The sequence below is a fragment of the Miscanthus floridulus genome, chromosome 7, assembly GCF_019320115.1.
Source record: "Miscanthus floridulus cultivar M001 chromosome 7, ASM1932011v1, whole genome shotgun sequence".
In the NCBI taxonomy this organism is placed as follows: Eukaryota; Viridiplantae; Streptophyta; class Magnoliopsida; order Poales; family Poaceae; genus Miscanthus; species Miscanthus floridulus.
In genome coordinates this window covers 23,875,508-23,886,886 of record NC_089586.1, presented here as the reverse complement: position 1 = coordinate 23,886,886, position 11,379 = coordinate 23,875,508, and the positions used below count along the sequence as shown (strand labels likewise).

The 11,379-nt window shown below is 40.6% G+C and overlaps 1 protein-coding gene across 1 annotated transcript; it reads left to right on the top strand.

Moving 5' to 3' along the window:
* Positions 1 to 4,192: 4,192 nt before the first annotated feature.
* Positions 4,193 to 10,322, top strand: LOC136466727 (pyrophosphate-energized vacuolar membrane proton pump). The gene is made up of 8 exons (XM_066465236.1): positions 4,193 to 4,630; positions 7,136 to 7,710; positions 7,882 to 8,261; positions 8,446 to 8,532; positions 8,623 to 8,953; positions 9,203 to 9,613; positions 9,691 to 9,750; positions 9,884 to 10,322. The coding sequence occupies exons 1-8, from the start codon at positions 4,378 to 4,380 to the stop codon at positions 10,088 to 10,090; spliced, it is 2,304 nt and encodes a 767-aa protein (XP_066321333.1). The 5' UTR covers positions 4,193 to 4,377; the 3' UTR covers positions 10,091 to 10,322.
* The last annotated feature ends 1,057 nt before the right edge of the window (positions 10,323 to 11,379 follow it).

Genomic DNA, 11,379 nt, shown 5'->3' with positions numbered 1-11,379 from the left:
CGAGGCAAATGTTTCTCCAAAGTCAAGACCCTCTACTTGAGTGTAACCTTGTGCTACCAATCTTGCTTTATTCCTCACAATTATCCTATCTTGATCTTGCTTATTTTAATAGACCTATTTAGTTCCAATCAGATTGTGTCTCTTTGGTCTCTCAACTAGTTCTCATACTTAATTTTCTAGTGAAGTTGTTCAATTCTTCATGCATAACATTCATCCAATCAATATCCTTCAATGCTTCATCTATCTTCTTTGGTTCAATGGATGACACAAATGAGAAATGCTCCCAAAAGAGGACAATCTTGATATAGTTTGCACACCTCTAAAAATATCATCAATTATAGTGTCCAATGGATGATATCTTGCAATATTGGTTGGTTGGGGTATTAAAACTTGATTGCTTGCACTTGCTTGCTCATTAGGTTGAGATGATGTACTAGCCACTTGATCTTGCACATTATTATGAGAGCCACTTGTACTTGCTTAATTAGTGTCAACTTGCACATTTGAGTTAGGAAGCACTTGCACTTGATCATTTTCTTCATCAATCACTTGCCTCGGCCTCAATTTACCAACATCCATATTTTTCATGGCATTTAAAAGTTGAATACCTCTAACATCTTCTAAGTTCTCATTCTCATCTTGTGAACCCTTGTTTCATCAAATTCAACATCATGTACCTCCTCAAGAGCACCACTTTCCAAATTCTAAACTCTATATGCTTTGCTTATAGTGGAGTAACCAAGTAGGAATCCTTCATCACACTTCTTCTCAAACTTACCCAATCTAGTGCCTTTCTTCAAGATATAACATTTACAATCAAAGACCAAAAAATATGTAATGTTGGGCTTTCTACCATTCAAGAGCTTATATGGTGTCTTCTCTTTCAATAGGTGACAATATAAGCGGTTGCTACAATAGCAAGCCATGTTGATAGCTTCGGCCTAAAAGGATTGACTCATATTGTACTCACTCAATAATGATCTTGCCATGTCAATCAAGGTTCTATTCTTTCTCTCAATAAGGCTATTTAATTGTAGAGTGTATTTGGTCGAGAATTGATGTCTAATTCTAAATTCATCGCACAACTCATCAATTTTAGTGTTCTTGAACTCACTAGCATTATCACTTCTAACTCTCTTGATGGTTATTTCAAACTCATTGTAAATGCCCTTGACAAATGATTTTAATGTTGCAAACACATCACTCTTGTACACTAGAAAGAATGTCCAAATGTATCTTGTATAGTTATCTACTATCACAAAGCCATATTTGTTTCTACCGATGCTAGTATATTGTGTTGGTCCAAATAAATCTAGGTGTAATAACTCAAATGCATTGCTAGTGCTCATTATGCTTTTCTTAGGATGGGTGTTTCCAACTTGTTTGTCGGCTTGACAAGAGCTACAAAGCTTATCTTTCTCAAACACAATATCTTTCAAGCCTTTAACACAGTCATGCTTAACTAATTTATTCAATTGTTTTATTCCAACATGACCAAGCCTTCTATACCATAACTAAACCATACTAGACTTAGTGAACAAGCATATTGACAATTGAGCTTCATTAGCATTGAAATCAACCAAGTATAGATTCTTATATCTAAAGCCTTTGAAGATTAAGTTAGAGCCATCTACACTTATGATCTCTATATCATCTACCCCAAATATGCATTTGAATCTATCTGAAGGAACGCCACCCTTAGATAGAGCTGATAACTTGATCTTGATCTAGTTTGAGCAGTGGAGGTCAACCGGATCGATGCAGCCGTACCTGAACTAGACAAGAGTCGATAACTAACTTATACCAGAGTTACAGTGGAGGTCGACTGGATCGATGCAGCCGTACGAATAGAGGTATAAGCCATGACGGTACTTACAGACAAGCAGTGGAGATCGATCGGATTGATGCAGCCGTACTTGCTGAAGAACTCGCCGAGATCTACTCTACTCCTACTCCTAAGGGGTGGCCGGAGCCAAAAAAAAAGTAAATAACTTGTATTAGATTGATTGTGTGTTTGATATAATAGCCGAGGGTTTATATTTATACCCTGGGCTGATAAGAGTCATAAACGAACATGACTAGATAAAAAGAAATATCAAGATACATGGACTCTAATTTCCCTTATGTAGAATCTTTGCTGATGAAGCTTCCTTGTTTGATACGTGTCTTTGTTTCTTTCATCCTAATATGCACTTGGACGTCATGTCTCTCTCAAATTAATTAAATAATATTTTCTAGTCGGCTCATAAATATCCTTTAATTAGTAAACTTTCTTGCTTTTGATATTATTCCTTTCTAGGATAAGCTTACCAAATTTTGATGTCAACAGGTGCTGTAGTAAACATATGCTAATAACGGATTAATAAGGCTTAATAAATTTGTCTCGTGGATTACTGAGGACTTCTGTAATTTATTTTATTATTACTATCCGAACACTCCCATGTAACACCTCGATGTGACACTCGATGTGACATTCCTAAACTTTACTTTCTGGATTTAAACACCACCTAGGTAAAATAGATCTGGCGATTCTACCGTCGTGACTATTTTAACTAGAAGCATACCCCGCACGTTGCCACATAATTTTCTTAAGAATAAATTCGTTATATACATAGCATTACTTGCATGTTATTTTATTGTATCATATCTGATAAAAAATCGATAAGCTAATAGAAGAAGAACTGATATAATATTTTATTACATTATAAAAGAATAGATGATGAAACAAATAGCGTAGTAGATGGCTTCTATGTTAATAGATTAATTAATTAAAGAATAAAACTATTTCACATGATAGAGATAACGTGTATATTTTTTATTATGATATGTACTTAGTGGGAAATGATGTAGACACCTTACATGAAGAGATAGAACATCTAGTGGATCACTTAGTGGAGAATGATGTGGACACCTTGCATGAAGAGAAAAATCATCTAGTGGGGTTTAGCTTGGACTTAGTGGTGAATGATGTGGACACCTTGCATGAAAAAGAGAACATCTAATAGATTACTTAATAAGAAATGATGTGGACACTTTACATGAAGAGAAAAATTATTTAGTAAAGTTTAGCTTTAAAAGAGTATATAGATATCCCACGCTCCTTAGACTGTCTTCAATAAGGAGACACAAACCCAAAATGGGTAGCAAGAGAGCTAAAATCAGTCTCCAACAGAGTACTTATACGGGAGATCTATTTTGGGTTGCCTGAGAGGCACAACCCAAATATGAGTATCCTCTCTCCTGAAAACTCATTTGCAGAAATGATTCTCTTTTGGGTCTTGTTGTTGGGGAAGATGCCGAATAGGTATCGAACCTTTTGTCTGTAGCGCTACCCAAAGGATAAATATGTCTTGTATTTTAGGTGTTGTTGTTGGAGATAGTCTTAGGCCAATTTGCATTTCAACGAGCGGTTGTAGGGTTTTAAGCAGAAGTACTTCACTGTTCAAGTACTATCTTGGCAAACGACCTTCTATAACATCGACGAGTACATGTCATATATTCTTCCGTGATTTTAACTTATCGTTTTTTGTTTTTTACCACATCTTTGCCTCTTGTCCAAACCAATTTCACCATATGTAGATCTCTATGCTATCGAATTTGTCAGACCGATTACCATTGTACTGGCCTGGCTTCTCGCTCGCTCTATTCTATCTTAGTGTCATCTATTTGTCGGTTCGCCACCACCCATAGAAAAGTGAAATATTTATTTTGCCTTGTCATGGTTTTATTATGATCGTGTCATCCTTATCCTATCTTGGTATCATCTATTTGTCGATCCACCTACCACTCATAAAGTGAAATTTATGTTATCCACGGCAAGAGCTATACCTTTTAATTAAGAAAAAAATATATATGTATCATAAGTTACAAATGTCTTGTCATGCCGTATTATAGTCGAGAAATACGAAAAAAATACCACGGGTGTTTTTGCGTACAATAATAATGGAAATCTGAGAAACTTTTCCTTAACAAAGAAACAGGGCGTTCAGCTGGTAGATAGGAGCACTGTAGCTCAACTGATTTTGGATAATTAAATAATATTCTGTGAGAAAGAATAAGCTGAAACAAGTTAAAACAATCCAAGACCGTACCAGCCGAACGCCCTCAAAGTTTTGAAAAACTGTAACAAAATATTTGAGAAACTGAAAGCCCGATAATACCCTTCTCCCCTACCAACTACCACCAACGCAGTCACTCACCTCTGCACACCTCGCTGCTGCTCGTCTTCCTTTCCATCCTTTATAAGGACCGGCCGCGGCTCCACTCGTCTCTCCTCCCTTCCCGTACCGTACCACTCTCCCCGTTTCTCTCCGGTTCGTGGGAGGGCCGAAGCTTCGAGAAAGGAAACCCTAACGCTGTGGGGAGTAGTCTCCGGCGATGGCTGCGGCGGCGATCCTGCCGGAGCTGGCGACGCAGGTGCTCATCCCGGTCGCGGCGGCCGTGGGCATCGCGTTCGCGGTGGTGCAGTGGGTGCTGGTGTCCAAGGTGCGGCTCACCCCGGAGCGCCACGCGGACGGCGGCGGAGCCGCGAAGAGCGGGCCCAGCGACTACCTCATCGAGGAGGAGGAGGGGCTCAACGACCACAACATCGTCGTCAAGTGCGCCGAGATCCAGAACGCCATCTCCGAAGGTGAGAAACCGAGCGCTGGCTCTGTTTTTGGCTGATTGATTGCATATACTCGCGCGCGTTTTCCCTTTACTCTTCGTTTGAAGTTGGCACGCGGGGGGTTTGCTGGATGCTTCGAATAAGATCTTAGCCTTGTTTGAGTTGGATGCTGTTGGAAATGATCGAAACCTTGCGTGCTTTGCTTATTGGCTTAGGCGCACGACCGCACGATGATGCTCTGGATTTGATTTTCGAGCAAAAGGATCGTGGGAAAACCCTTTCTGTTCTTATATATAACATATATGTATATTTTTTTTAAAAAAAATAGATGATTCTATTTAACGATGATCTCCCAATCACCTCTGTTATTGAACGAACTTTGATTTTAGTTTGCTTGCTATGTGACGAGACGGTTGGAGGAAACAATCATTTAGTGCGGCTTATGTGTTGTCTTGCTCGGTGATGTGAGAGCATCGTGCGTACGCAAGTTGCTTAGAGTTAGACAGGAGACTTTTAATCAATTGCTAGCTTTAATAGAGAAGGAGACTGCTTGTTTTGCAGACGACAAGTAAAGGCGTTGCTCTTTTCACGGCCCATTTTTTTTGTTGAAGTTAATTGTAGATTTTTTTGGGGGTGGGGTGTGTGTGGGGTTGGGGTGGGGGAGGTGGGGGGTGGGGGGCCATGTATGGATGGTTGTAATATTGCATTAATGTTCCATGCTAGTTGGATGCAGACAAGGCATTAAACTATCTGTTGTTGCTACTTTACGCAGGAGATATTACAGTAAGCTTTAGTTAATTAAGCCCTAATACTTGGAGGCACAGCTAATTCTAGTCCACCTAGATATCCTTTTGGAGGTATCTTTTGGGAATGTGTGGGCGTGGTCAAAATTGGTCGTAATAATTTAGTCGAATTGGTCAGAAGCTGCCTGTGGGGTAACAGATGAAGGGATAAGTTCTAGCAGTCTGAGAAGTCCAGGAGTGGGGTTGCAGATACTCGCAGCACGTGGTCCAAGCTACTCATTCTTCAGTGCAGCTGATATTAACTGTAGTCGGTCCAGACTTCTTCATCTTGTGGGAACCACATGGTCCACATCCTGCTGCTTTGGTAATTTCATAATTCATTGAAATCCTTGCATGTGCACATGTGCGGGGAAGTACTGATGCAGATGAACAATTGCACATTGGCTCGGCATGTTACTCTTAAGGCATCCGTGGAAAGAACCGTTGCATTTTTGTATTGTGTTCCAGTAACATTTCAGAGCTATTTGTTGATGTAGTCGTGGTAGTGCTTATCTAATAATATGAAGATAACAATAAATATGTGGTAACTATCTTTCTGAATTAAGAATAGGATGATATTCCATATTTATCGCTGATGATATCTGGGAGTAATAATCGTATATGTCAGTCAAATGTGACCTTTTCTGTGAAGATGATTGTGTGTTTGGTTTTACTGTTTACACAACGGACCAGAGACAGGTCATGTAGTTTCTGTAGCTATTGCAATGAAACTTGCTGAGCAATTGTTTCTCTAATTACTGAACTATTTTGACATTCACTACTTGCTGCCTAATTTGCTAAGAGTTCCTTTAAAGTAAGCTGACTTAATATGGGCATTTTTAAAGTTTGGTGGATTAGATTTGGTTGGTTCCCAATTTCCCATTGCAGCACCAGTTGCCTACATCATGTTGTAGTTGCTGGATTAGTCTTGATGGATAAGTTTTCATTGGACCTCGTGGTTTTCATTTAAATTAGCACTGAACTAATTTGCTCTTAAGGCAGCCATCAGTCTGTCACTATTTACCCTTTGTCTGTAGTTCTCTGTTCCAGTTGGTTTGATGTTGACTCATGTCCCTGTGCTGTCTCTGACTGTGACAACATTAAAAGCGGAAAACTGGTAGTAGGTATCACTAGAATCTTATTTTGGCTTGTTTTTTCAGGATGCCTAACAAAGGTACATAAATTGAGCAACTTACACGCAGCCTAAAGTCTACCTAAGATGGGTTTGATTGATCAAAGCCATGCATGCAAGTGAAGGGACTGCGATGAAATTTCTGTGTGTTAAAAATAGGGAAAAAATTGTTGTATCTTGATAAATGATAACTGCGCCTTTATGACAGAACTTTATTGTATAAAATTTATCTTCCTCATATAGGATCAAAGAGCTGTTCCCATTTGGGTCTATTTTATAGTTGGCGTAGCAATTCTTTCATGAGTGAATATAGTCATGCACATAGAAGTAGAGGGTTTGCCATTCCATGATTTTTCGCTCCATTGTATCACTGACGTGGTGAATGAGTGGCAATCCTCAAGCGCCAGAATGGGGTGGCAAATCCTCAAACTTACCATATTTTAGAGTTGTTTGGGATTCAATTGCATCAGCCTCGATTTTTTCTGTTACTTCAGAGTTGATGTTGTTCTGTGGCATGCTTTGCTCATTTCAATTTTTTATTTAGCAAGCCTTAATACACTGTCTGTAACTACTGAACTCACTTTGCCATCCTTTTCCTTACTTTGTTGTGAACAGGAGCTACATCTTTCCTTTTCACTGAGTACAAGTATGTTGGATTATTCATGGGCATCTTTGCAATCCTTATATTCCTCTTCCTTGGGTCTGTCGAGGGATTCAGCACGAAGAGTCAACCTTGCCACTATAGCAAGGGCAAGACTTGCAAGCCTGCACTTGCTAATGCCATCTTCAGTACTATAGCTTTTGTGCTTGGTGCAGTCACCTCACTGGTTTCTGGCTTTCTTGGAATGAAGATCGCAACTTATGCGAATGCCCGGACAACTTTAGAGGCCAGAAAGGGTGTCGGGAAGGCATTTATTACTGCCTTCCGATCTGGTGCAGTTATGGGCTTCCTGCTTGCTGCCAGCGGTCTTTTGGTTCTTTACATTGCTATCAATTTATTTGGAATTTATTACGGTGATGACTGGGAAGGTCTTTTTGAGGCTATTACTGGTTATGGCCTTGGTGGTTCTTCTATGGCTCTTTTCGGCCGCGTTGGTGGTGGTATTTATACCAAGGCTGCTGATGTTGGTGCTGACCTTGTGGGGAAGGTAGAAAGAAACATTCCTGAGGACGATCCAAGAAACCCAGCTGTAAGAATTCATTCACTTGAATTGTGAAAACTTCCAGTTCTTAAGTGCTATCTTGCTACACTGCAATTGCATAGTGTTCATACTTGGTTTCGTTCATAGCTTATAGCTAGCATTCTGCTTGGACTGGTGTCTGCACCGTGGTGTAAGAATGATCTCTTGATGTACTTGCAGGTCATTGCTGACAATGTTGGTGATAATGTTGGAGATATTGCTGGAATGGGGTCAGATCTCTTTGGCTCGTATGCTGAATCGTCATGTGCTGCTCTTGTTGTGGCCTCGATCTCGTCTTTTGGAATCAACCATGAATTTACCCCGATGGTGTACCCCCTTCTTGTCAGCTCTGTTGGTATTATAGCATGTCTCATAACAACGCTGTTTGCAACTGATTTCTTCGAGATAAAGGTTGTGAATGAAATAGAGCCTGCTCTCAAGAAACAACTTATAATATCCACTGTTGTGATGACTATTGGCATTGCGCTCATCAGTTGGCTTGGTCTTCCATACACTTTCACCATTTATAACTTTGGAGCCCAGAAGACAGTGCAAAGCTGGTATGAAAAAAATTTGATTGGCCATTGAAGTTTTTAGTATAAAGTTCATATTACAATCTTTCTTTGCGTTAAATTTATCAGGCAACTGTTCTTATGTGTTGCAGTTGGTCTTTGTGCTGGCTAATTGTTGGTTTTGTTACCAAGTAATTTATATTTTAATCCCATTCTAATTTAAATTTATCAGGCAATTGTTCTTGTGTGTGGCCGTTGGTCTCTGGGCTGGCCTAGTCATTGGTTTTGTTACTGAGTACTACACAAGCAATGCCTACAGGTATCTAGAATCTTTTCTTGCCAGCGAGTATGATGGTAGAATTTCTTGTTTGCTTCCAATGTATGACGTATTTGTTGTTTTGTGTTCCAGCCCTGTACAAGATGTTGCTGATTCCTGCAGAACTGGAGCTGCCACTAATGTCATTTTTGGGCTTGCTTTGGGTTACAAATCAGTCATTATCCCAATTTTTGCTATTGCGTTTAGTATCTTCCTCAGCTTCAGCCTTGCTGCCATGTATGGTGTTGCTGTGGCTGCTCTTGGAATGCTGAGTACCATTGCCACAGGCCTTGCTATTGATGCCTATGGCCCTATCAGTGATAATGCTGGAGGAATAGCTGAAATGGCTGGGATGAGCCACAGGATTCGTGAGAGAACTGATGCTCTAGATTCTGCAGGAAACACCACTGCTGCAATTGGAAAGGTAGACATGTGCTTGTCTTATCAGAGTTTCATTTGATTGCAGAGCAAACTAAAGGTTTTTCAGTTTTCCTGTTTTTTCCATTGGCAAATGCTAGTTAGGGTCCATACATAGTTGAAATCTTGCATGTGCTTTCATTTAAGAGCTTGGACGCCCCTAGAAACTTCAATATTTTCTATTTAGATCATTTTATACCACCTTCAATGCAATTGGTTTTGCTAGAAAAGTTCTCTCATGGTTTTGTATTTGCAGGGTTTTGCCATTGGCTCTGCAGCCTTGGTGTCCCTTGCACTCTTCGGTGCCTTTGTAAGCCGGGCTTCTATCTCCACTGTTGATGTTCTGACTCCTAAAGTATTCATCGGGCTTATTGTCGGTGCTATGCTTCCATACTGGTTCTCAGCAATGACCATGAAGAGTGTAGGCAGTGCTGCACTCAAGATGGTGGAGGAAGTCCGACGGCAGTTCAACACCATCCCTGGGCTCATGGAGGGCACCACAAAGCCTGACTATGCAACTTGTGTCAAGATCTCAACGGATGCATCCATCAAGGAGATGATCCCCCCAGGTGCTCTTGTTATGCTCACACCACTGATCGTTGGGATTTTGTTTGGGGTTGAGACCCTCTCTGGAGTCCTTGCTGGTGCCCTTGTCTCAGGTGTTCAGGTTGGTGGGAGTTCCTCTCAAATTTCGGTATGATAGTTGCATCTGAGTTTTTCCTTAATCCATTTCACCACTTTCAGATTGCCATTTCTGCATCCAACACTGGTGGTGCCTGGGACAATGCCAAGAAGTACATTGAGGTAAAGTTACACGCAGACTTTACTGGGCCTTTTTTTCCCCTGCCTGAACTTGCATGACACCTTCTCTAAAAAGCTATTTTTGAAGGAAAAAACGCCTTTATTTATATGACATTTTGATCTTTGGTTTGCTCAGGCTGGAGCTTCAGAGCATGCCAGGACCCTTGGCCCAAAAGGTTCTGACCCTCACAAGGCGGCTGTCATTGGTGATACCATTGGAGATCCACTCAAGGACACGTCTGGCCCCTCCCTCAACATCCTCATCAAGCTAATGGCGGTTGAATCCCTTGTCTTCGCTCCGTTCTTCGCCGCCCATGGTGGCATTCTCTTCAAATGGCTCTAAGCCAGCAAGAGTCGCAGGATAAAGGCCGTAGTTTTATACCACCTTCAAATGACTTCGAGCCATTATCATGGTCTCAGCATTTTTTTTTCCTTCTTGACAGTAATTAACATGGTCTTTGCTTGAATTTTTGTTCTCTTTTCAAAACGTTATGCATGCAAAATGGAAGTGATATTTTTTGGAACTGCCGTTTCAAAACAATACGCAATCAAAAAGGAAGTGATGTTCTTCGAAACTGTTGTTTAAATGCGATAGCAAGAATTGGCTTTTGACAAAGTTTGGTTTACTGACGACCATTTAGAGCAATTCCGAGAGATTCTTTATATCTTCCCTAATTTTTAAGAAGAGACTTTGGTGAAAAAAAAAAAACTTTCCATCAGCCTCTATTCTAGTTTTCTCGCTCGCTAAAGACAAAGAGCGAGGATGTCTAAAATTCGCATTAAGATATAGAAAAGGTACGAAGATATAGAAAATAATTTTTGCTTAAATAATTTTTTAAATAATGATTTAGAAAGTAAATTTTATAAAGATTTTTAAAGATGCTCTTAGGTGAACTGATTATGTGGCCCAAAGGGCGTCTAGCTCAAACAACAGTTAGGTGACCCAGCGACACTTCTCAGGTACTGAGTTTGACTCCTCGTGGGAGCGAATTTTAGACTGAGGTTAAAAAAAAATTCCTCATCTGTCTCCATAACCAAAGCACTGGGGGACACTGGTCTAATTCTCGCTTGGACGACAGAAAGCCACCGTATAAGGGTGGGTGGGTGTGTGTGTGTGGGGTGGGGGGGGGGGGGGGGGAGGGGGGCTGGGATTCGAGGATTTTCTCGGACAGGTGAGAAGGTCCTTTTTATTTGTAATGCTACGGGGACGGTCCACACCCGGTCGATTTTTTTTTTTTTGAACTGATTATGCGGAACTTCAAACACGTAGTTTTTTTAGCCTCTGCTGCGGTCATGCCTGGCACGCTGAAAACCTTGTCATATAGTGAACGCATGAAAAAAACGCGAAGCCATGGATTAATAAAGAAAGAAAACACAATAAAAGTTCTCTCCGAAGGACCAATCCTCACATCAACCAAGAATACTTTGACAGATTCGCTCCCACAATAAAAGTTCGCGTGCCCTTAAGCCCGACTTATCCGCTTTTTTTTCATCCGGAACGGTATTTTCCTCAAACAAATTCCTCCAAATTCATCCAAGCGAACGGGGCCTCTGCAGTCCTTGCAACCAGGCATAACATGCCTCAACCATCAGGTTGGACAAGAACATTGTCAAATTGCAATACAAAACTGA